Source organism: Bos taurus, chromosome 28 (genome assembly GCF_002263795.3).
Source record: "Bos taurus isolate L1 Dominette 01449 registration number 42190680 breed Hereford chromosome 28, ARS-UCD2.0, whole genome shotgun sequence".
Taxonomy (NCBI): Eukaryota; Metazoa; Chordata; class Mammalia; order Artiodactyla; family Bovidae; genus Bos; species Bos taurus.
In genome coordinates this window covers 29070327-29097076 of record NC_037355.1, presented here as the reverse complement: position 1 = coordinate 29097076, position 26750 = coordinate 29070327, and the positions used below count along the sequence as shown (strand labels likewise).

At 35.7% G+C, this 26750-nt stretch overlaps 1 protein-coding gene and 1 pseudogene across 8 annotated transcripts in view; one reads left to right on the top strand and one right to left on the bottom strand.

The window, feature by feature from the left end:
• The window catches only part of P4HA1 (prolyl 4-hydroxylase subunit alpha 1), a 100219-nt gene that overhangs the window by 70247 nt on the left and 3222 nt on the right, over positions 1-26750 (top strand). For 4 of the 8 annotated variants that reach the window (XM_059882509.1, XM_059882510.1, XM_059882512.1 and 1 more), the window contains 4 exons: positions 2853-2923; positions 13136-13239; positions 20822-20871; positions 23287-23352. In XM_059882509.1, coding sequence (XP_059738492.1) covers positions 2853-2923; positions 13136-13239; positions 20822-20871; positions 23287-23352 — 291 coding nt within the window. 8 annotated transcript variants of the gene reach the window in all.
• LOC107131940 (large ribosomal subunit protein eL21-like) lies at positions 26184-26718 on the bottom strand (annotated as a pseudogene).

Sequence of the window (26750 nt, the reverse complement as noted above, 5' to 3'; positions counted from 1 at the left end):
TTTTTCCCTTTCAGTACTTAATATATATCCTGCCATTCCCTTCTGGCCTGCAGAGTTCCTGCTGAAAGATCAGCTGTTAAGCATATGGGGTTTCCTTTGTATGATACTTGTTGCTTATTCCTTGCTGCTTTTAATGTTCTTTCTTTGTATTTAGTCTTTGTTACCTTGATTAGTATGTGTCTTGGCATGTTTCTCCTTGGGTTTATCCTGTATGGGACTCTTTGAGCATCTTGGACTTGATTGACTATTTCCTTTTCCATGTTGGGGAAATTTTCAACTATAATCTCTTCAAAAATTTTCTCATACACTTTCATTTTCTCTTCTTCTTCTGGGACCCCTTTAATTCAAATGTTGGTGCTTTTGATATTGTCCCAGAGGTCTCTGAGACTATCCTCAGTTCTTTTTGTTCTTCTTACTTTATTCTGCTCTTCAGAAGTTATTTCCACCATTTTATCTTCCAGCTCACTGATTCATTCTTCTGCTTCAGATATTCTGCTGTTGATTCCTTCTAGAGTATTTTTAATTTCAGTAATTGTGGTGTTTGTCTCTGAGTGTTTATTCTTTAATTCTTCTAGGTCTTTGTTAATTGATTCTTGCAGTTTCTCCATTTTGTTTTCAAGGTTTTTGATCATCTTTACTATCATTATTCTGAATTTTCAGGGAGTTTGCCTGTTTCCTCTTCATTTATTTGGACTTCTGTGTTTCTAATTTATTCCTTCATTTATGTAGTATTTCTCTGCCTTTTTTCTTTTTAAACATTGTGTTTGAGGTCTCCTTTTCCCAACTTCAGGGTTGAATTCTTTCTTCCTTTTGGTTTCTGCCCTCCTAAGGTTGGTCCAGTGGTTTGTGTAAGCTTCATATAGGGTGAGATTTATGCTGAGTTTTTGTTTGTTTGTTTGTTTTTCCTATGATGGGCAAGGCTGAGTGAGGTGGTAATCCTGTCTGCTGCTGATTAGGTTTGTATTGTTGTTTTATTTGTTGTTTAGATGAGGCGTCCTGCACAGGGCGCTCCTGGTGGTTGGGTGATGCCAGGTCTTGTATTCAAGTGGTTTCCACTGTGTGAGTTCTCACTATTTGATACTCTCTAGGATTAGTTCTTTGGTAGTCTAGGGTCTTGGAGTCAGTGTTCCCACTCCATAGGCTCAGGGCTTGCTCTTGAGCTTTGTGTGGTTCTGTATATTCTTTTCATCTGGTCAGGTTCTCCTGTCCGCCCTCAGCTGGTGTTCTGCGTGCACTTCTGTGTCTGAAGGTGTATTCCTGATTCATCCATGGAGAGAGATGTACTCACCGCCCACCTACTCTGCCGTCCTGTCTTCAAACTGATTTTGAACATTCTCTTTGCAAGCATTTCCATCACTGAAAAAAATTAAAACAAAAAGTTTGTAATGAGTTATTGAATGCATATAGCCATTCTTGTAACTATAAATTAACTTCAAATTTTAGAAATTTCTTTTCCTTATTTCACATCCTGTAACCTTTCAAAGAAATTTAATTTCCAGTCTGTTTTGTGTATGCTCCATTCATGGAAAAAATTTTTTTTAAAACTATAAAAAATTTAAAAGTCAACTGGCTTTCAAGGTTCAACACAGGTGACTGGAAGTCTATGGAGTTATTTTCTCTTTTTAGCTTCCTTTGTAAAAATCCCAGATTTCTGACTGATTGGATAAATGTGATTCATTTTTTTTTTTTTGTTTTGTAATGCAACTATTTTGATGGTTGGCTTCACAGCTGAGGCGAGCCACCATTTCAAACCCAATAACAGGAGACTTGGAGACGGTACATTACAGAATTAGCAAAAGGTAAGAGATGTGTATGCTGCATATTTTGCTCTCTAATGAGTGTTTTGTACATCCTACAGGAATTATTCATTTAAGGGAAGTAGGTCATTTTCAGTCTCCAGTCAAGTCACCGCCTATTTTCAAGCATGGAAAAACTGCTTTGTGTTTCACAGGTCTTTCTCTTTAACTAGAAGTTCTGTTTTTAGTATGTAATTGGTCTATTAATTTTAGGGAGTTAATACGCTTTTCCATCTCTCTTCAGGTTAGGAATCAAATCAGGTTAGGCCAGTCCAGGAACTGGCTTAATACTTGTTTTCTTATTCCTTTTTCTTTTTTCTTGCCAAAGACGGGGGGGGGGGGGGGGGAAAAAAAGGCAGCAGCCTGGATTAATCTGGGAGTAGTCCTTGTTTATGTCGTTCTCTCATATTCATAAATATGCTGCAGTGAATTCACATCATTCTTCATGATGATTGTGTTGGCATTTGTTCATGCATCTTATAAAATAACATTGTCATTATGGAGTCATCTGTATTTCTCCTGTTGGAGTTTTTATTTTAAAAAACTTGCTGACTTAAACATTGGCAATGGAAAGAACAGAGTTATGCTTGAGATCTCAGTCTTCCAAATGCTATTACTTACAAGTTTAGTTGCCTTTTACTTCACCAGAGAGATTTAGCAACAGTTATAGCTTGGTGAGAGTTTTAAAAAAATGAATTTAAAGAGACTACTAATTACTCTTTTGTCAAATAATTTGAAGAACATTAAACTTCTAGATCTGAGAAAGAACCTGTGAAACCCAGTGCTATAAATCATTTACATACAGCTTCAAATGATTTAAAAAAAAAAAAGTGAAAGGACAATCTGCAACAAAAATCCGTCAACACATTTTTTTCTTGATTTGGAAGTGGCTTTTCTTATCGCCACTTTTCTAAATGTTTCTGCTGATTTGAAACCATTGCCTACCATCCAGACCAATCTGAACCCTTCCAATCACCTGTGGCTTGGCAAAACAAAACAAAAGCCCCAAATTGCCTGCTACGTGAGTAAGCCCTTGTCCTTTCTCTTTTTTTGTAGCTGAGCCGAGCTACAGTACATGACCCTGAGACTGGAAAATTGACCACAGCCCAGTACAGAGTATCTAAGAGGTAAGGGAGTGATGGGAAGAATTTTAGTCATATTTGGACTATTTTCTTTCTTGTGAGTCTAGTTTTCATAAAACCCATCTTATGGTTTCTAAGACCTCGGCTATTAGGCATAGGTATTTGATAACAGTGCATGACTTTTCATGATGGACATGGTTATGGGGAAGTTGATAGAGGTTTTTCAAAGTGACTTGCTAGGTTTTAAAATGCCTCCTGAGATAGCCCACACCCTACCTGGTAAGTGAAGTTGTGTTCTCATGTTTAAAGTAACAGAAGTTCCCAAAGACTCTTCATAGAACAAGGCCTAATTTAATTTGTAGTAAAGCAGGGGCTTAAAAATCTCAGGGTGACTCAGTAGCTATAGGTAGTGAGAATGACACCTTGAAAGATTACCTAAAAAGTCCTCTGTAAGTCAGTTGGTTTCAAATTCTTTGTTTTTAACAATATTTAAGAGAATCTCCTAAGTTATTGGCTGATAGGACACTGAAATAATTTTTAATAAAAGGTCACTATGTAACTTGTAAGTATATATAACTTAATAGAAGCTCACAAAATAAATGACGTTATTTCAACAGAACTCTTTTTCCATTTACTTATTTGTATAAATAAAGTTTCTCAGCTCTCATGAAAATAGAAGTGTCATTGAGCTGAATTCTGTCTCATTGTAGCAACAAGTAATATTTATTCACATATAATACTTAATTGAAAATAAATAAGCTTCCTCTCCTTAGGAATATTTTAATATATTTTCATTTTTTATATTTGATGATTGTTTAATTATGTTCTTTAGATTGCTATTGTTTAGTTGCTAAATCATGTCCAACTCTCTGGAACCCCATGGACTGCAGCATGTCAGGCTCCCCTGTTCTTCACAATCTCCCAGAGTTTGCTCGAATTCATATCCATTGAGTCAGTGATGCTATCTCACGGTCTCATCCTCTGCCACCCCCTTTTCTTCTTGGCCTCAAATCTTTCCCAGCATCAGGGTCTTTTCCAATGAGTTGTCTGTTCACATTAGGTGGCCAGAGTGTTGGAGCTTCAGCTTCCAGTGAATGTTCAGGGTTGATTTCCTTTAGGATTGACTGATTTGACTTCCTTGCTGTCCAAGGGACTCTCAAGAATCTTCTCCAGCACCACAATTCGAAAGCATTGTAATAACCCATTCTAGGAGACATGTTTTTTTTGTTTTTGAACAGTTAGGCCTTTATGTTATAAGAAATTTATATTTTTATCAGTTTACGTAAATATTTTGTTGTGGCGAAGTATAATGTGATGAATAAAAGACTTTAAATCATAAAAATATATCCCTCTTGGAGAGGGCTTCTCAGGCTCAGCACTATTGACATTTTGGATCAGATGATTGTTGTTTGTTGACTGACCTGAGGCTTGTAGGATATTTAGTAGTATCTCTAGTGCCCGCTGAGTGCCAGCACCTGTGACAATAAAAAATATCTTCAGACATTGTCACATGTCCCCTGGTAGGCAAAATTTCCACCACCATCCCTGGGAATTCTACCTCTCTACCCCTGTTAGAACCACTGTTTTAAGGTAGGAATGGAATGAAAATGCATGTTCAAGGAAAAAAAGGGAAGACTGATGTAAAATTTTCAGGCATTTAAAAAGTGCTTCATTCATGTATTTTCTTAAGTGGATGGTGATGGGCATAAAATCATCATGGTATTTAGAGTCCACTGGATAAATTAAAAAATAATCATTTTTCAGAAATTACCACTGTTTTCAGTATGACAGAATTAAATTTTTTCAAACTCTTGGGATGAAAATTTTCATTTGTCAGCTAAAAACTGCAAAGGAGTATATAGATTTTTAACAACTAATTTAGGAGGCAGTCAAACAAAAAATAGCATTTCTCTGTAAGTCATAGCAGAAGTGCTATAAAGACTATACAGAATGCATTGATTTGTTTTCTTAATTACTTTTTTAAGGCAAAGCTTTGTGTTATGTATTAGCCTTCAGCATCCCCACACATGTATTCTGGTATACTAACTGTCTGTCCTATACTGCTAGCTATCCCCTTACCCCTAATCACATTCCTGCAGTGTGATTTTGATGTTTGTTAACACTAATACAAGGTAAGGATTTACAGTAAATAATTTGGATAGACATGTTAAACCATGATTGTAATGCTTCTGTGCATTGTATAATAATTAACCCTGATTTGTAGTTAAGTAAGCTAAATTTCCATTTATAGAACCTTTTCATGTCTAAAAAATGAACTCATCTATTTTTAAAAAGATAACTAAATCCATTATATGTTTTATCAGAGACTATTACATGGTTTTAGGCTTTTTTTTTTAACTGTCATAAAACTAGTAAGTATCTAAATTCTCCAGATTTTGATGTTTTTAGGAAGCATTTAAAACAAAATTTTATGAACTTAGTGTTTTTAAAGTCATTTTTGGAAATTTTCTATATATACAGTGGACTTTTGAACAAAATATTCAGCCCACAGAGCCACTGGACTCTTACAAAAGTCAAATTACTTTTGGAAAGGTGATCCAAACCTTTTTTTCCCCTCTTTGGAGCTAAATATTTCTAAACATTTTGAGCTTATTTTTGAAAATACTATAATTTCATAGCTCTGGATGTTTGAGAAAGGCACAGCCATACTTTATATTATATTAACAGTAGAAGATACTTGGCCAGTAACATTAGACACATTGAAAGACTGAATAACACCACAGTAAATTCATGCAGACTTGGCAAAGAATGCAGTGTGAGTGTGTGTTTGTGTTCAAAACAACCTAGTAAAAAAAGAATTCCATAGCACAGTGGTTCTCATTTTTACTCTAAAGGAAAAATTTTCATCAGTCCTTTAAAAAATAAAATCTTTATGTGAGAGGTCTAAACAGTTAAGGAAGGAATTTGCTCCTTGAAATGTCCAATACATTTCATATTTTAACAAATAAAAAGTTTTTGCTATTTTGAAAATTTAATATCTATTGAGACATTTTCTACCCATCACTGTGAATCTGAAATTTGGAGATTTCACAAGTGAAATAAATGAGTGTTTTATGTTTCCTTCATATTTTATTGCTGGAGAAGGAAATGGCAACCCACTCCAATATTCATGTCTGGAAAATCCCATGGACCGAGGAGCCTGGTAGGCTACAGTCCATGGGGTCGCAAAGAGTCAGACACGACTGAGTGACTTCACTTTCATATTTTATACCTCTGAAGAAGGCATCTCCAATGCAAAAATAGCAGAAAAAGTTTGTTTGTACTGATGTCAGTTAAAGAGGTCCCCTTTTCTCTGGGAACATCTGTATTTTGAAAGAGTCAGAAGGGAATTTGAAATACCTGTATTCTGAGACATTTCTAAGTGATTGTATCATCATCTGTGGAAGTAAGAATATGTTCATCTTCTAGCAAATAGAATTTTCTTTGGGCAGAGTATGTGTAGAAATCCATTACTGTTTAAAAAACAAAATGTTTACTCTATTGACTACCTGTGAACTTTTGGCAAATCATTTTTTGTCTTTCCAGTATTACAAAAAAAAACAAACTAAAATTTTACTGTGTGTGTGTGTGCACTCAACTGTGTCTGACTCTTTGCAACCTCGTGGACTGTAGCCATCAGGCTCCTCTCTCCATGAAATTTTCCAGGCAAGAATACTGGAATGGGTTGCCATTTCCTTCTCCAGGGGATCTTCCCAACTCAGGGATTGAACCTGTGTCTCCTGCATTGGCAGGCAGATTCTTTACCACCACTCCACTTCAGCTTGTTACTGGAGAAGCTAATAGTTTGGCTAAATCAAAGTAATGGAATTTTAGTTTTTGAGAGGTAATCATTCAGTTATAGGTGGTGCAGTGATAAAAGAATCCATTTGTCAATGCAGGAGATACAAGAGACACAGGTTTGATCCCTGGGTCGGGAAGATCCCCTGGAGAAGGAAATGGCAACCCGCTCCAGTATTCTCGCCTAGAAAATTTCATGCACAGAGGAGCCTGGTGAGCTACAGTCCGTGGGGTCACCAAGAATTGGATACAATTGAGTGACTGAGCACACATATGCACACACACATTCAGACGTATACTCTGAGAAGACAGTTACGTGAGTTTGTAAGTCCAGTTAAAGTAATATATGCAAATAAACAGTTTATTGAGTGTGGTAGAGAAAGCTTCTTTAATTCTGGTGGAATCAATATCACTTCTTGGAAGTGATTTCATTTTTTACTTTGAAGTACAGATATCCTATAATATGATATTTTATTATGCTTAAGATTTAATTTACCCCATGTTAAAAAGGAGCAAATGGAGTGTAAAAATGTATTAATATTTTTAGTTTAGAGGCCAATGTAAATAGCTTTGAGTGATACCAAATTTTTTTTTTAATTTGCATAGCTTGTAACAACAACATCCCCTTCTATTGGCTAGAACAGTCCTTCTCAGATTGAGATAAATGGATAGATCCAGATGGATCTATAGTGTTATTGTATAATTGTCCCACAGAGAACCAAAGGGACTGGATAAATTCCACCTCTAGATGATTAGTCTTTCTTTGTTAATTGTGAAGCACTTATGGAAGAGTTATTGAAAGTTTTGCCCTCTGTAACTGGCACTTTGTGCCCTGAATTATATTTTGCCTTTGCAAAAAAATCACGTAGTGGTATGCAGATTACATTAATCATGTTTTCTTTTGGCAGTTTTGTAACAATCTTAACCTTCCCTTGTGGTTCAGCGGGTAAAGAATCTGCCTGCAGTGCAGGACACCTGGGTTTGATCCCTGGGTTGGGAAGATCCCCCGGAGAAGGGAAAGGCTACCCACCCCAGTATTGTGGACTGGAGAATTCCACGAACTGTACGGTCCTTGGGGTTTCAAAGAGTTGGACATGACTGAGCACTTTCACTTAAAAACCTCCAAAGTGATGGTGTTTGTTTACTTGAGCATGCATTCCTTAGTATTAGAAATATAGTCATGCAACGTGAGACTGTTTCTTCTTACTTAAATAAAGCATTCCAGTGATATTTTTTAAAGTATATAGTAAAAGGATAATGAACTTTTTTTTATAGCAGAAACTCATTAGAAATGAAAAAAATGTTAATGTTACTCTGCATGTACAACTTAACTCTCAGGTTCCTGTCATTAAGACCAAAAGAAATATATTTTGGGTTATCTAATGGAAAAAGAGGACACATAAAAAGACTTCTGTTTTTCTCCTAGCGCTAAACTATGTTTTGTGGAAAAAACACTGTATAACTTAGTTGACGTTTTCAATTATAATTGTACAAAAGATAGAGAATGTTCTTCAAATGATTTTTTTTCCAGGTTACAGTAAATGCTATAATTTAACATTCTAACTCAGTTAAAGCACTGAGTACTAGAAGAATATTGATATCTGATTATTTAATTTAATGTAGGAGTAAGACTTCGAGATCCTAAAGAACAGACAGTTAACATATTACAGTATCATTGTCTTGTCATTTTTAGTAGTGTTAAAACAACTCAGCTAATTTCAACTATCCAATAAGTCTACGATAATGTTCCTGAAGACAGATTAGCAGTAATACTTTTAAGGATGGGATGAGTAAAATGTTTTAAATGTGTTCTCCAGCTTTGGAGAATCTTACTATATTTTAGAGAGGTTTCATATAAAAGTCATATTAAGTGAAATAACCTCCTATGTAGAACTCATTTTCCTCTCCAGTGACTATAGCAGTTTCTTTTAAAGCTGTGGTTATCAGTGACTGTGTCTCATCTAAGGCTTAATTTCTAAGCCTTCTATTAAGATAGTTTATGATATAGCAAGAAGTACAAATTAAAACTTTTAAAAAATTTAAACAATTAAAATATTTTTGCCTCTAAGATTGGCAAAGATTAAAAAGATTTATACTGTCAAGGATTTTATGAAATGGGTACTCATAAACAGTTGATAGAAGTATAAGTCACAAATATTTTTGGAGGGCAATTTGATATCATTTATCAAAATGTAAAACTCATGTAGTATTTCCACATCTAGGAAATTATCCTACAGAGATATTTGCAGAAGTATGCAAAAGGTATGCATAAGTTTGTTACAATATTGTTTGTAACAGAGAAAAATTAGAAACAACCTTTTTTAACCAGTGCTTTATTGATAGACCTTTGTGGTCATCTTGGAATTAAAGATATTTTAATATTAAAAATAAAAAGCAGTAATTTAAAAAAGGTAACAAATTGAAATGTAAAGTGGTATAGTTGCTGTGGAAAACAGGCTGGCAGTTCCTCACAAAGTCGAACATGGGATTATGATATGATCTAGAAATTCCACTTCTAGGTATATATCCCCCCAAATTGAAAAGAGGTCTCAAACCGATTACTTGTACATCCATGTTCATAACAGCCTTATTCATGATAGTCAACAGGTAGAGGCAATCCAAGCATCCATTTGTGGATGAATGGATAAATAAAATGTGGTATAAACAAATTATGGACTGTATTCAACCTTTAGAAGGATTGAAATTCTGATACATGCTATAACATGGATGAACTTTGAGGATATTATACTAAGTGAAATAAGCCAGGCATAAAAGGACAAATATGATATGACTCCACTTACAGAAGGTATCTAGAATAGGCAAATTCATACAGAGAAAAAGTGGACTAGAGGTTACCCAGGCCTGGGAGGAGAAGGAAATGGCAAATTGTTGTTTCAGAGTATACAGAATTTCAGTGTGGGATGGAGAAAAAGGTTTGGAAATAGAGAGTGGTGATGCTTGTGCAACTTTGTGAATGTATTTAACACCCCTGAATTGCACTCTTAAAAGTGATTAAAATGGTTAATTTTATGTTGTATATTTTTTACCACAATAATTTTTTTAAAAATGAGGTAGCATTATGTGTATTAACTAGGAAATATGTCAGAAGTATTTTTAGGGAGAAAAAAGTATATGTGTATATTAAGGTGTAAGGTTGAAGGGTGGATTTTTTTTTTTTTAATTCTCTCAGTAAGTTTGTTTACACACAGGGAAAAGCTATTGAGAGGATATATATCTATTGGTTAATAGTGTTTTGAGACTAGGAAAGGGATGTACTTTTATACTCTTTGAAATTTTTATAATAAGTATTTCTTTTAAAAATACCTTTATTGAGGGACTTGCCTTGCAGTCCAGTGGTTAAGACTTCTAGCTTCCAATGCAGGAGGCATGGGTTCAGCCCTTGGTTGGAGAACTAAGATCCTGCAAGCTGCTTGGTGTGCCCCCAAAACAGCTTTATTGAACTATAAACCATACGGTTCACCCATTTGAAGGGTATAAGTCAGTGGTTTTTAGTATAGTTAGAGAATTGTGCCTCCATCACCGCAATTAATTTTAGAACATTTTCATTACCCCAAAGGGAAGTTTTACACTCCTCAGCCATAACTATCCAATCCTTACCCCCTACCTGTCCAACCCTTGGCGACCACTAATCTACTCTCTGTTTTTAATAGATTTGCCTATCCTGAATGTTTTGTGTAAATGGAATCATAAACGTGACCTTTTAGTGTCCGGCCTCTTTTGCTTAGCATGTTTTCAGGGTATGGTTGAGCAATATCCTTTTGTATAGATATGCCACATTTTATCTATCTTTTGATAGATATTTGGGTTATTTCTGCTTTTTGGCTATTATGAATAATGCTGTTCTGAAGTTCATGTCTTTTGAAATACTGCTTATTTTGATGATGTCCTGTTTGTTGTTGTTCTTTGTACTTTTGAGGTCATAGCTAAAACAATGACTAAGGTCACAGAGATATACATCGTGTTTTTTTTCCAAAAAGCTTTGTAGTTTTAGCTCTTATATTTAGATCTCTAATCCCTTCTGAGTTAGTTTTTTTTTTTATTATAATGTGAATGAGGTAGGGGGTTCATCTTTTCTTTTGCACATGGTTATCCTGTGTCCCAGAACCATTTGTTGACTATAACAAGCATTTGTTATAGTCTTGTTAAATAAACAGGCATATTATAATGTTGACTATAACAAGCTTTTATAATTTTAAAACTATAAAGTGAAAGTGATAATTTGCTAAAATGGTAAAAGTGAAGGTGTTCTTGAGAACAGGAGACTTCAGGCTAAAGAGTTAAGTAAGCAAGGAATACCTGGAGATTGCTTGAGTGAGGAGAAGAGTTTCAAGAGGGATGAACATTGTGAAATGTTACTAAAAGAGCAAATAACTGTGAGAAAAATCAGAAAATCTTGTTTGATTTAATAACAGCAGGATTATGAGTGATGTTAGCAAGAGCAGTTTCGATGGAGTGATAGAGATTAAATCTAGATTGGAATGGATTGAGAAGTGAGGAGTCTGTGAAAAGGTTGACTTGAAGAGGGAGGAGAAAGAAGTTGGTAGCTGGAGAGAGAAAGAATTGAGGGAAAGAATTTGAAAATTTTGCTTATTTAATGGGAAAGTCTTAAGTGCTATTAAAAGCTGTGGGAGGAATTAATTGAGAATGGATGTTGATTATGTAAGAGAGAGAAGGGCTAATCAATGATTCATGATTCCTGAAATGGCAGGAGATAATAGAATCTAAGGCAGAGGATTGGCCTTAGATAATGGAGAGAAATCTCCTCTTGGAACTGGAATGAACTAGAATGAACTGTGTATCAGGAATAGATTGAATGGTTTCTGTTTTGTCTTCTAAGTAGGAGATATGTTGTCCACTGTGTGAAGGGGGAGTCATGGGTGGGCTGGCATATAGAATAAAGGAGAGGGTAAGGCCCACTTAGAGTTAGTGTTCATGAATTTTTAGTGGAATGTATTTGCCTTATTTCATTATTTTCTCCAGTAGAATTTGGTAATACAGGTATAAGCTTGGAGAAAAGAAATTCATTCAGAATTTTTGCCAGAGAGTTGAATTTAGGCTTTTATCAAGAATGCTGTTGAAGGACTTCCCTGGTGGTCCAATGGATGCCACGCTTCCATTGCAGGTGGCATGGGTTCAATCCCTTTTTGGGAAACTAAGGTCTTGCAGCCATGGCACTACTAAAAAAAATTGCTGATGCTGTAGAAATGATGGACCGTAGCTTGGTGAGAGGAGCGAAGAAAGAAAAAGTCTATTAGACTGGGAAAAAGCATACATAAAGGAGAGAGTTGAATTTGAACTATAGTTTCCATACCATAAAATTCATCCTTTAAAGTATGCAGTTCAGTGGTTTTCAGTCTTTTTAGCTGTGCAGTCATCACCATTATCTAATTCCAGAACATTTTCACCACCCAAAAGGAAATCCTGTATCCATTAGCAACCGTTCCTTAATTCCCCCTTCAATGGCAACCACTAATCTACTGTCTATCGATTTACCTGGACATTTCATGTAAATAGAATCATAATGTGTAACCTTTTGTATCTGATTTATCTTTAACATAATGATTTCAAGGTTCATCCGTGTTGTGGCATGTATCAGTACTTCCTTTTCATGACACAATAATCCATCTTATGGATATATCACATTTTATGTATCTGTCCATCAGTTGATGGACATTTGGATTATTTGCACTTTTTGGCTATTAACAATGCTACTGTGAACATTTATGCACAAGTTTTGGTATGAACACACATTTTAATTTCTCTTGGATACACATACCTAGGCATGGAATTACTAGGTCACTCTATGTTTAACAATTTGAGGAATTGCCAAAGTGTTTTCCAGAGTGACTGCACTAGTTTCCCTTCCTACCAGCAATATATGAGGCTTCTGGTGACTTCACGTCATCACCAACACTTGTTATTGTCCATCTTTTTGATTACAGCCATCCTACTGTGTGTGTTGGGTATCTTTTAAAAACTTTTTTATTTATACAATCAGTACATGAATTCTTTTCCTTATGAAATATTAGCATTATATAAATCAAGCTAAAATCCCTAATCTCCACCCTGGCCAGTTCCTATACCTTACCTAGAAGGAACAGTTGTTTTCAGTTTGATGTATATATTTGTTTCATATATATATATTTTTCAAAATTAACAAGAAATTCTCCGTGTAGATAGCCCTTTATAGCCTTCTTACATTAACCCACCTGTTTTCATGAAAACTCTGTAATAAATGATATTAATTTTTTCCCTTTCCAACCTCGAACTGTTGAATGTAACATCCTTTAACATCAGTAAAAATCGTATCAAAGAAGCAAATCAACTAAATGATTATAGATAAAGCCATAATATTATGGCTGTATATTATGGCTTTTAAAATGGCCTTCATGTATTGAAACTTAATCAATAAAACTAGTATTTTCTTCATGTTTTTAGTGCCTGGCTGTCTGGCTATGAAAACCCTGTGGTGTCACGAATTAATATGAGAATCCAAGATCTGACAGGACTAGATGTCTCCACAGCAGAGGAATTACAGGTAGGTAATCACATTATTCTTAAACTTCTTCAAAAGATGCTTCACATAGAGAACTCTCCTCAATGTTATGTGGCAGCCTGGATGGGAGGGGAGTTTGGGGGAGAATGGATACATGTATATGCATGGCTGAGTCCCTTTGCTATCCATCTCAAATTATCACAACACTATTAATTGGCTATACTCCAATACAAAATAAAAAGTTAAAAAAATTTTTTTAAAAAGATGCTTCAGATGAGATTTTTCTGTCACTGTACAGACAGTATTCAATTTGCATACTTTGTGACTGTAAAAGTGCATATATAGGCTGAAACCATGTACACTGATCTTAATAATCAGTGGGAAAACTTGAAATTGTTCTGGGACCTTTAAGATTTTTTCTCAAAACATTAAAAACTCTTACTGTTGAGTATAAATTTCTAAGGAAATGAAAAATATGTAATACTAATATTTATTAATACACTGTTTTTCATAAATAATTTTTTCTTTCTGTTTTCAATTCATATACCATAAAATTTACCCTGATTTTAGTATTCACATGGTTGTACATCATCACCACTATTTTCATCACACCGAAAGAAACCCCATTTAAGTAATCACTGTCCATTCCCCTGCTCTAGTGCCCCTGGCGACTGCTTCTCTACTTTCTATGAATTTGCCTATTCTAGATATTTCATATAAATGGAGTAATACAATATGTGGCTTGATATATTTGGGTTATTTTACTTAACAATGTTTTTAAGCTGTATATGTGTTGTAGCATGAATCAGCACTTCATGCTTTTTCATGTCTGAATAGTACTCTCTTATTGGCGACTTAGCATAGCATAGCATAGCATTGGATATACCACATTTTATTTATTAGTTGAAGAACATTTGTTTCCACTCTTTGGATATTATGACTAATGCTATGAACATTGGTCTACAAATTTTTGAACAGATAACATTTAAATTCCTCTTGGGTATATATCTATTAAAGGAAGTGTGCTGGTTCATGTGTTATCTTTAATATTTAAGGAGCTGACAAACTGTTTTCCCAAATGGCCAAGTGATTTTACGATTCCACTGGCAATGTACAGGGTTCCATTTTTGTCTCATCTTTGCCAACACCTGTTCTTGCCCATTTTTTTAAATTAAGCTTATTCTAATATGTATGAAATGCTATTTCATATGGTTTTTATTTGCATTTCCCTGGAAAACCACTAGACCATTCAGGTATGACCTAAATCAAATCCCTTATGATTATACAGTGGAAGTGAGAAATAGATTTAAGGGACTAGATCTGATAGAGTGCCTGATGAACTATGGATGGAGGTTCGTGACATTGTACAGGAGACAGGGATCAAGACCATCCCCAAGAAAAAGAAATGCAAAAAGCAAAATGGCTGTCTGAGGAGGCCTTACAAATAGCTCTGAAAAGAAGAGAAGCAAAAACCAAAGGAGAAAAGGAAAGATATAAGCATCTGAATGCAGAGTTCCAAAGACTAGCAAGGAGAGATAAGAAAGCCTTCCTCAATGATCAATGCAAAGAAATAGAGGAAAACAATAGAATGGGAAAGACTAGAGATCACTTCAAGAAAATTAGAGATACCAAGGGAACATTTCATGCAAAGATGGGCTCGATAAAGGACAGGAAAGGTATGGACCTAACAGAAGCAGAAGATATTAAGAAGAGGTGGCAAGAATACACAGAAGAACTGTGCAAAAAAGATCTTCATGAACCAGATGATCATGATGGTGTGATCACTCACCTAGAGCCAGACATCCTGGAATGCGAAGTCAAGGAAGCATCACTACAAACAAAGCTATTGGAGGTGATGGAATTCCAGTTGAGCTATTTGAAATCTTAAAAGATGATGCTGTAAAAGTGCCGTCCTCAATATGCTAGCAAATTTGGAAAACTCAGCAGTGGCCACAGGACTGGAAAAGGGCAGTTTTCATTCCAATCCCAAAGGCAATGCCAAAGAATGTTCAAACTACCGCACAATTGCACTCATCTTACATGCTAGTAAAGTAATGCTCAAAATTCTCCAAGCCAGGCTTCAGCAATATGTGAACCGTGAACTTCCAGATGTTCAAGCTGGTTTTAGAAAAGGCAGAAATAAAATTGCCAACATCCACTGGATCATCAAAAAAGCAAGAGAGTTCCAGAAAAACATCTATTTCTGCTTTATTGACTATGGCAAAGCCTTTGACTGTGTGGATCACAATAAATTGTGGAAAATTCTGAAAGAGATGGGAATACCAGACAACTTGACCTGCCTCTTGAGAAACCTGTATGCAGGTCAGGAAGCAACAGTTAGAACTGGACACGAAACAACAGACTGGTTCCAAATAGGAAAAGGAGTACGTCTATGCTGTATATTGTCACCTTGCTTATTTAACTTATATGCAGAGTACATCATGAGAAATGCTGGGCTGGAAGAATCACAAGCTGGAATCAAGATTGCCAGGAGAAATATCAGTAACCTCAGATATGCAGATGACACCACCCTTATGGCAGAAAGTGAAGAGGAACTAAAGAGTGAAAACGTTGGCTTAAAGCTCAACATTCAGAAAATGAAGATCATGGCATCCGGTCCCATCACTTCTTGGCAAATAGATGAGGAAACAGTGGCTTACTTTATTTTTTTGGGCTCCAAAATCACTGCAGATGGTGATTGCAGCCATGAAATTAAAAGATGCTTACTCCTTGGAAGGAAAGTCATGACCAACCTAGACCTCATATTAAAAAGCAGAGACATTACTTTGCCAAAAAGATCTGTCTAGTCAAGGCTATGGTTTTTCCAGTGGTCATGTATGGATGTGAGAGTTGGACTGTGAAGAAGGCTGAGTGCCGAAGAATTGATGCTTTTGAACTGTGGTGTTGGAGAAGACTCTTGAGAGTCCCTTGGACTGCAAAGAGATCCAACCAGTCCATCCTAAAGGAGATCAGTCCTGGGTGTTCATTGGAAGGACTGATGTTGAAGCTGAAACTCCAATACTTTGGCCACCTGCTGCGAAGAACTGACTCATTGGAAAAGATCCTGATGCTGGGAAAGATTGAGGGCAGGAGGAGAAGGGGACGACAGAGGATGAGATGATTGGACGGCATCACCGACTCAGTGGACATGAGTTTGGGTAAACGCTGGGAGTTGGTGCTGAACAGGGAGGCCTGGCGTGCTGGGGTTCATGGGTCTCAAAGAGTTGGACACAATTGAGTAACTGAACGGAACTGATTGCTAATGATGTTGAGTATCTTTTCATGAACTTATTAGTTATTTTTATATCTATGAAAGTAATTTCTATTCAAATCCTTTGCCTGTTTTTTTTAATGGGGTTGTCTTTTATTGAGTTATAAGTGTTGTTCTTATGTTCTGAATACTGGACCCATATTAAGTATATGATTTGCAAATATTTTCTCCCGTTCTCTGGGATGTCTTTCACTTTCTTGATGGTGTCCTTTAGCAAAAATCTTTAATTTCTATGAAGTCTGATAGTCTTTTTTTTTTTTTTTTGGTTGCTTTTACTTAAGGTGTCTTAAGAAACCATTGCCTAATCCAAGGACATAAAGATTTACACCTGTGGTTTTTTCCTATAATTTTCATGGTTTTATTTCTTACATTCAGGTCTTTGATCCATCTTGAGTCATTTTTATATATGATATAAGATAGAGCCCAACTTCATTCTTTTCATGTGGTTATATAGGCAATTGTCCCAGCATCATTTGTTGAAAACTAGTCTTCACTATTGAATTGTCTCAGTAATTTAAAATATTAGAGATATTGAGGATTACAGTGTTTTAAATCTTTGTAAGTACTTCTCTAGGGGCTTTCCTGGTGGCTCAGGGGTTAAAGCATCTGCCTGTAATGCGGGAGACCTGGGTTTGATCCCTGGGTTGGGAAGATCCCCTGGAGAAGGAAATGGCAACCCACTCCAGTGTTCTTGCCTGGATAATCCCATGGACAGGGGAGCCTAGTGGGCTACAGTCCACAGGGTTACAAAGAGTCGGACACGACTGAGCAACTTCACTTCACTTCTTTAAGCACTTATCAACAGTGATTTCCTTTCTTCTCATTGTGAAACTTATGATACAGAGTGAGCATCTTTTCTCTTTCTTGGTAAATTGTCCTGCTTCTAAGTTTGGTTCAGCTTTTAGTGTTTTATCCTTTCTGCTTTTAATGTTGTTAAATATCTCTGAGAGATCTTTTATTGATGATTTTTTTCCAGAGTCACTTCCTCTAAGATATCTTCATTCTTTTCATCATGATCACTTTCTTTATGTTAATAAGTTCATCGCCAACAAAATTCCTCTGACCTTCACCAGATTCCTCTGACTGCATATCTAGAGTTTCTCAAACAGCAAAAGTTGGAAACATTTTCCTTGTCAGTCTTTTATTCTTCATCTCCATTTTAGTTTGATTTGTGGGGGGATCAGCATGAGTTTTCTTTTTAATACTGAAGTATAGTTGATTTACAATGTTGTGTTAGTTTCAGGCATACCACAAAGTGATTTAGTTATACATATCTGTATATATGTATTTTTTTTTTCAGATTCTTTTCCCCTATAGATTATTACAGAGTATTGAGTAGAGTTCCTTGTGTTATCGCTGAGGGTCGGACACGACTGAGCGACTTCCCTTTCACTTTTCACTTTCATGCATTGGAGAAGGAAATGGCAACCCACTCCAGTGTTCTTGCCTGGAGAATCCCAGGGTTGGGGGAGCCTGGTGGGCTGCCGTCTATGGGGTCGCACAGAGTCGGACATGACTGAAGTGACTCAGCAGCAGCTACCTTTCTGCTTTCGTAACCATAAGTCTGTTTTTTTGTGTTTTTGTTTTTTTTTTAATTTTGTAGTTTGTATTGGAGTATAGCTGATTAACAATGTTGTGATAGTTTTAGGTGAACAGTGAAGGGACTCAGCCATACATATACATGTATCCCTTCTCCCCAGGATGGCACAGTGGTAAAGAATCTGCCTGCCTGTGCAGGAGATGTGGGTTCAGTTCCTGGGTTGGGAGGATCCCCTAGAGTAGGAAATGACAACCCATTCCAGTATTCTTTCTTGGAAAATTCCATGGACAAAAGAGCCTGGTGGGCTACAGTCCATGGGGTCACAAAGAGTCAGACACAGCTAAGCACGTGCACACACACACTCTCCCCCAAGCTCCCCTCCCATCTTGGTCCTTGTTGGTTATCCATTTTGAATATAGCGGTGTGTTTATGTCCATCCCAAACTCCCTATCTGTCCCTTTCCGTTAGTCTTTCCCCCACCCCCAACCATAAGCTTGTTCTCTGAGTCTGGTTTTTGTTTTGTAAGTTCATTTGTATCATTTTTTTAGATTCCACATATAAGTGATCAAATGATATTTGTCTTTCTCTGACTTACTTCACTTAGTATAACAATCTCTATGTTGTTGCAAATGGAATTATTTCGTTCCTTTTTATGGCTAAGCAACAGTCTGTTGATAAGTATATTCCACATCCTTGTCTATTCCTCTGTCAGTGGACATTTAGGTTGCTTCCTAAAGGTGTTAGCTGTTGCAAATAGTGCTGCAGAGAACATCTGGGTGCATGTGTCTTTTAGAATTACGGTTTTCTCTGGATATATGCCCAGGAGTGGGATTGCTGAATTACATGAAGCTCTGTTTTCCATTTTTTTAAGGAACCTCCATACTCTTCTCTGTAGTGGCTCTGTCAGTCTACATCCCCGCCAGCAGTGTAGGAAGGGTCTCCTTTCTGCACACCCTCTCCAGCATTTTTTGTTTCTAGACTTTTTGATGATGGTCATTCTGACCCTTGTGAGGTGATACGTCATAGTTTTGATTTGCATTTCTCTAATAATTAGTGATGTTGAGCTTTTTTTTTTTCATGTGCTTTTTGGTCATCTGTATGTCTTCTTTGGAGAAACATCTGTTTAGATCATCTGCCCATTTTTTGTTAGGGTTTGTTTTTTGATACTGAGCTGTGTGAGCTGTTTGTGTATTTTGGAGATTAATCCCTTATCAGTCACATCATGAGAGAGGTGAGCTCAGGTCCTACTCATCTTTTCTCATCTTGTCCCAGAACCGAGTCCATTTCAGTTTGATTTCAATTTCAGTTACAGCATTATTGCTTTCCATTTCTCTGCTGCAGTTACCTTTGTTGGACAATTTCTTCTAATTGTCTATTATTGCAAAACATCACATAGATTTTTACTGGAGAATAAGGCGTATGCTTTTCTGTCTGTACAAGAACTGAATAACAGATATGCAGTGGCCAATCATTGATACTTTAAAGAAGTGGTTGGTCATTGGTCATGTTGTGTAGCTGTTATTTATGTAGTAATTTGTGGACTGAAGAGCTAGTAGCAATATTTGCTACTATATATAGTAATTACTGTGGTATTGTATATAATTACTCACAGTTAATGTAACATGGTAACTGAAATGTCCACTGTGCTGTTGGGGGTCTGGTGTTAATGGTTAGTTAAACCATGATATCTGTGATGTATGCATTTTAGAACTGTGCAAAACAGGACTGCCTATATTTAAGTTTGCCTAAGTAAGTTATCATTTACTCCATGGTCATCTACAACTTCCTTGGTACTCATTTGATTATTAAAAAAATGAAAGCTATGATGTGTCTTTTCTTTCCTAATTTGTATTTATTCTTACCTGCCTAACCATCACAGGCTCTTTCAGGCTACTTGATATTTCTGACTGAATAGTCTGATCCAAACCAAGATATCTACAACATAAGAAGTAAATTATCCACAGTAATAATAATTTACATAAGACTTGGACTTTGCTGTGAGCAAAGTTGTAACTATGTACTCATTTTATCAACAATGCTCTTTAGCATTATGAAGCATTATGTAGCATTATGTACTCATTTTATCAACAGTGCTCTTTAGCTCACATTTTCCTTTAATTTTGTTAGCATTTTGTCATATTGGGGTGAAAAGAGGTAGTTAACATTATCTTTATTTTACAAACAAGAAAACTGATTGTATCCAAAGTTACATATGCTGTATTTTAACTAAGAAATCTGGACCATGAACTCAGACCAAATATTTTTCTTACTTTCTTTTGTTGCTTCTCACTGGGACATTTGTCACATCCAGATGAAGTTGTCAGGGCCTTCCAACAGGAATAATTAAATTGGTGTTAACTTCTTCTCTTTTTTTACTTAAGTAGGGAAAAAATACATATCCAAAGGGGATTTCATTAAAGTAGATTGGGAATTTTCCAGTATTTTGGGCTTTGGTAAACATGAATCTTGATTTAAATTCTCAAGGAAAGTGTTTACTGACAATAATAAAAATTGTGAAATTCTAATTTTATAAAACTAATTCTAAAAATCAAAGTTTGTTATGTATTAGGAAAATCATGTGCTCCAAACATTTGCTAAAGAAAAGCATATTAATTAAGATTCTAAAATAGCGTTTAACAGCTCTTAGTTTTTCATCCTTGATTTCTTAGAAACTCTAATTAAAAAAAAAATGCTTTGCTTCTCATTTATTTAGAAGTACCTAACTGTGATATATGAGAGATCAAAATGGGACTCAGATTTTTTTGAATAGTAATCTTGATAGTTCTTTTATTCATGCCTTGTTTCTCATGCAGGTAGCAAATTATGGAGTTGGAGGACAGTATGAACCCCATTTTGATTTTGCACGGGTAAGTAAACAAAAAAAATGGAGAATGTAGGAGTTCCACTGAAGCTTAGGCATGACATGTTAATTCTGTCATTTTAGTATTATAAATTCATAGCTTATTTTGGAAGAGGTTTGTAGCTCATTTGTGGAAGCATGGTGGGATAGATGCTCTATACATTTTAGCAGTAAGAAACAACTAGAGACATGGAAAAGAATTTAGGATACTTTTAAATGCATCACTGAGCTTTGGGGAAAGTAAAGGAAGTTCTCAAAGGCAAACTGAACAAAGAAAATCTAGAGACTAAAATTAGAGAGTTAAAAGGAAGCAAAAAGGCTGAGGCTGAAGGCGTATACCTCCAGGAATGTAGAGCTTTGGAGATTAACGGCTGTATGAGAGGGCCTGTATAAATGCTACTGACCTGAGATCCCTGCATAAAACCTAAATCTCTAAAGGCATACACCTTCAGAGAAAGAAAGGATGGCCTAGAAAATCATCTGCTTTGAGTCAGGACACTTCAGGAGTTTCCTTTTGCATCCTGGCTTGCGTAAGATGTATTATGGGGAGCTTCTTTGGGCAGTTTGAAAGCATAGGCCTGCCAACAGCTATAGATGCCCCAGGGTGTTGATACCTCAGTGATCAGATATAGAATATAAAATAACTATACAATACTTTATTCATTTTTGTCTTATATTTTATTTTTAAATTCTCAATGATTTAACTGAAATAGAATCTTCAGGTTGAAAAATTTTTTGAAATCTTAAATTTAGTGGATTAAACATTAGAGACAGCTGTAGTGAATTGGCCAGTAAATCTGCAGGAGTTACAGGAATACATTTTGGAAAAAAAAATAGATGTGGAGACTGGAGGAAAAATAATATTAAAGCAGTTTGTTAAAAACCCATCCTTGCCCAAGTACTCTTGGTTAAGTATTTAACCTTTTAAATAAAAGTAATTTTAACATATTGAGCTATAAATTATGTCATTACCAAATCTTAATTTAAGCTTTATTATAATTACATGAATTCTAAGACATGTGCCAGGTATTCTAATAAACTTCTTGATCTATTACCATTTTTAAATAAGAGTATATTCTTTGGAAAAAAAACATAGTCTGTTAATATATTATGTTATATTCCTTGACTGACTTAATCCTAAAATCCTAGATATTTTCTGTATAGGCTAGCAAAGAATATATTTTTAGTCTATTTTCCTTCTATTTTCAATTACTGAAAAATGTCTTAGGATCTTGGATGATGTGAAAGACTACAGTTTAAGTTCTGACATTAATGTAACTAAACTTTTTTTCTTAGATTTGTATTTTGAAATAATTAGACTCCTAGGAAGTTTCCCCCCAAAAATGTACAGGAAGATCCCATGCACCCTTCAGTGTTAACATCTTGCATAACTATAGTTCATTATTAAAACCAGAAAATTGGCACAAGCAACAGAGCTTATTCATGTTTCACCAGTTATACTGGCTCTTGTGTATATATGTGTATAGTTCTATTACACGTGTAGCTTTGTGTAACTACCAGCACAGGTCAGGGTACATAACTGCACCATCACGTCAGACTCCCTGTATACTACTCTGTCGCTCCACATACCCTTCTGCTATCCCTAACTGCTGGTAATCATTAATCTGTTCTTTATGATAATTGTTATTTCATAAATGTTATATACAGCATGCATCCTTTTAAGATGGTTTCTTTTCACTCAGCATAATTCCCTTGAGATTCATCCATGTTTTTGCAGAGCATATTGATAGGGTGTTTCTCTTTATTGCTGAGTAGTTTCTTGTGGTATGGAAATACCAGTTTAGTCGTTCATCCTTTGAAGGATATTAAGGGACATATTGAGGATATGACAAAGGAATGTGTATAAATTTCTGTATGAAAAATAAAATACTTTTTTTTTTTTTTAGAAAATGCCAAGAGACTATTCTGTATTTTAATTAGCTTTAAATAGCCAGATGTAAATTCTCTAGCCAGATTAAAGTGCTGACAGTCAAAAGACAGGAATAGTAGCAGTGTGAATATTTGAATAGATCATGAGTTCAAAGTAAATCTCAAAGTTATTTTTTTTACCCACAGAGAATTGATTTAATGAATGGGGCTGAAGGTCTCTCATGTCTTGCTTGTTTGGAAGCTAAAACTATAGTTGTTAATTTTTAAAACAATCTGTGGATAGTAGATATTGGTTTTCATTGTATAGACTAATTTCCGCCCCCCAGTGGTCTTATCAAAAGTATTCAGTGTACTGCTTGAATCAACAGTCAACAAATACTTGAGAGCCTTTTGTATGTAGTGCACTGGATATTACAAAGGAACCTTTAGGGGCTATTTTTAGCTTACTGTTCAGCATGTTACTGATGTTTAGTTGCCTGTGGAGAACTTGAATTACTGAATTTTACATCACGGAATTGTATTTTATTCACAGAAAGATGAGCCAGATGCTTTCAAAGAGCTGGGGACAGGAAATAGAATTGCTACATGGCTGTTTTATGTAAGTTATAGCTAAAATTTTCATTTTGAGTTGGGATTTGATCACATGACTTGTTTTAATGTGTTTAGATGTTTGCTTTGGTTAGCTCTTAACATCTTAGTTGAATGTTTCTTACAACTGAGTAAAGAGGGTTAAGATTTTTTTTTCATTTATCACTTTTTCAGATTGTACTTACTACAGTCTGAGGAAGAAAGTTAAAATGATCGTATCAGAAAAGTGTACAAATCATAGGTATTAACTTGATAAATTTTCACAAAGTGAACATATCTAGTGTATTCGGCACTCAGACCAAGAAATAGTACATTACAGCACCCTAGAAGCCCTTTCCTCAAGGGTAACCGTTCTCACATTGTTCATTAGTTTCAAAACAGTATGATCTTTTTAAAAATTGTTTATCTATTGATACAGATAGAAAGAACCAAGCTTTGATCATATAATATTTGCCCCAGTTATCTGTTGCTGCATAACAGATCATGCCAAAACTGAAAGGTTTAAATTAATAATTTGATTTTTACCTTTCATGGTGGTGAGAGTGGGCTTTATTCATGGTTCTTGCTCTGAATGTCTCATGATGGCTGGCACTTGGGGTCACCTTGAAGATTGAGATTAAAGCTGACCAAAATACTGACTTTTGGCCTGGGCTTCCTCACAGCATGGTGACTGGATTCTAAGAGCAAGTATCCTCCCACAAAAGGCAGTACATGACATTTTTTTAGCCATGCTCCAAAGTCAAATAATATCACTTCTGCTCTATTTTATTAATTGAGGCCATTATAGATGTCTGCCATGCTTCAAGAGGGAAGGAACATAGACACGGATTCTGCCACTCAAGCAGCATGTCCCTGTCATGTAAAAAGAACACATGGGACAGTCCATATTGGGGTATATTAGATTTAGCAAGTACAGTCTCCTACAGTGTTGTAACCTTCATTAACTTTAAAAGATGTATTTTATATTGACTTAGTTTTGCTTATTTCATTGTTGTTTCCATCCCCTATCCTCCTTTGATTTATATGAAATTGAATCTTTTTGTTACCTATTTTATTTCACTCCCTACCAGATCTGTGTATCCCTACTCCATCTGGTTTCTTTCTTCCTTGCTCCCTGCTCCCTTCTGTTTGTCTTTCGCCCAGTTTTTTTTTGGATCATTCTTCTTTCCCTACCCCCCCCCCTTTTTTTTAACAGACCTCTTTCCCTGTATCCAGCCTACCTTGTCACTCTCCTGATTGCTCTCCTCATCCCTCTCACAACTCCATCTGGTTTGTAGAAGGATCTAAGACACCATAAAAAAAAAAGGATTTAAGATGTATAAGATAAATTAAGAATGAGAGAGGGAAAACCAGGGGAGAAGCTGATAACATTATGCAAAAATTCGTGTTGTGAAGTCTTTGTATATTTTCTAGAGGTGAGATCTGTAGACTTGTACTGATTTATATACCATCTTTAAGTGTGATGCTTGTCAGACTTTTGATCTGTACATTTACTTCATCAGATTAGCAGTTATTGTGGTTTTAATTTGCATTTCTCTTATTAGAGAGGTTGAGCATCTTTTCAGCTATTTAAGAGCCATTAAGCATTTGCTTTTGGCTATATTTGTTTCATAAACGCAGGCATACATGATGCTGTATTAATTGGTCCAGTATTCATAAATGTTAGATTATTTGTAATTATTAGACTATATATTAATTAGGTCCCCCTTTAGTTAAATATAGCATTTTTATTAATTAGTTTTCATTTTTTTTCCCCACTATTTGAATGCTCTTCCCAGATGGCCCCATAGCACAAAGTTTAAATTTCTCCAAAGTTAACTTTTCATTGCTTAAGAGCGATCAGGTCTTTGATACTGATTATACATGTATCACAGTAAAATACACTTCTTTATATCACTCACTTTAAGCTGTTTAATATTAAGGTCAGACTCTGTTTTCTTTGGTACAGCTTCCCTGGTGGCTTGGTACAGCATTTGCCTATATATCACTGATTATAGCATATAGATGGATTTTTGCTTGATGTTACACTATATTATACTTCATTTTTTTGAAAAAAAATCTTCACTCTATGATCTGTGTTTCCTTTGCCTCATTTTGTGCATGTACTTCTTCAATTTATTTGGAAGATTTGTGTTTTTATTCTGGTTTACCTTTATCAATCTCTTAATTTTCTAATTTTTAGTTGCCATGTGTTGATACCCTACATGAGAAATGACAAAACTGGTTGTAGTTTGTTACTTTTCTCTTATTTTGTTTGAATTCATTTATTTAAATATTTATTGAATACCTACTATTTTGAGGTACCATTTTAGACACTGAAGCTCAGCAATAAAACAGGTGAAAATTCCTACCCCTATGGAGGTGATATTCTAGTGCTATATAATACATATTTATACCCTTATGTTCCCTAACGTGTCAGTTTTAAATCCTCTCTTTTTACCTCTGGCTATAAAAGAAATAGCTATCTCCCAAATTCTTTTCCAATCTCCCTTGCTGACTTTATCTTTCCTTTGCTTTTATATATGTATGTAAACCCAAATGGCATCTTGTTTTTTAAAAACTGACCAGCATGCACCAACCCATCTATGTAATTAGAAGTCCAGGTATTCTCATTCTAGTATTCAGTATCATAGCTATCTCACAGTAGCATGTTTAATTTTTTTCTTTTTTTAATATCTGGCAGTTCATTAACCAATGGAGCATACTGAACAACAAACTGTTACATCTTTCAGGAAGAAAAAACAGTAAATTTGAAAACACATCACCACTGAATTTGGACACAACACCTCTACTCAATTAAGAGAAACATTTGTACAGTCTAGATCTTTATTTTTATACCCATCAGGCCATGAATTCATAGGGAATGGGCTCCAACAATTTGGGTTCCTTTCCATTGGTCCTCATGAAGTGTGCTTCTCTGGGTGGAACAGGCTGGTACTTGAGCTGAACTCAAGTCCCTTTATCTTTAGTTTCCTTCTTTTTCTGATCATTTTCCTTCACACATTTCAGGAATCTAGCTTGGCACATTAATTCTTTTGGCAAGAATCTTGTTTGTTTACAGTGATGCCAACAGCATGCTGGGTAACATTGTAGACTCTCCCAGTTTTGCCATGGTAACATTTGTGGGGCATTCCTTTTTGAACAGTACCCATTCCCTTGATATCTATAATATCACCCTTCTTGTAGATTCGCATGTATGTGGCCAAAGGAACAACTCCATGTTTTCTGAAAGGCCTAGAGAACACACAGTGGGCGCCCTCCTCTTGCCCTTTGAGTTGGTCGTTTTGGTGAATTAGCCTGAGGGGCCAGGGGTGAGATGGGAAGCCGCGGGAGACACGCATGGGCCTCGAAAGGGGCATGTTTAATTTTACTCCACCAGCACTTTTGACAATACTCTGTCATCTCTTA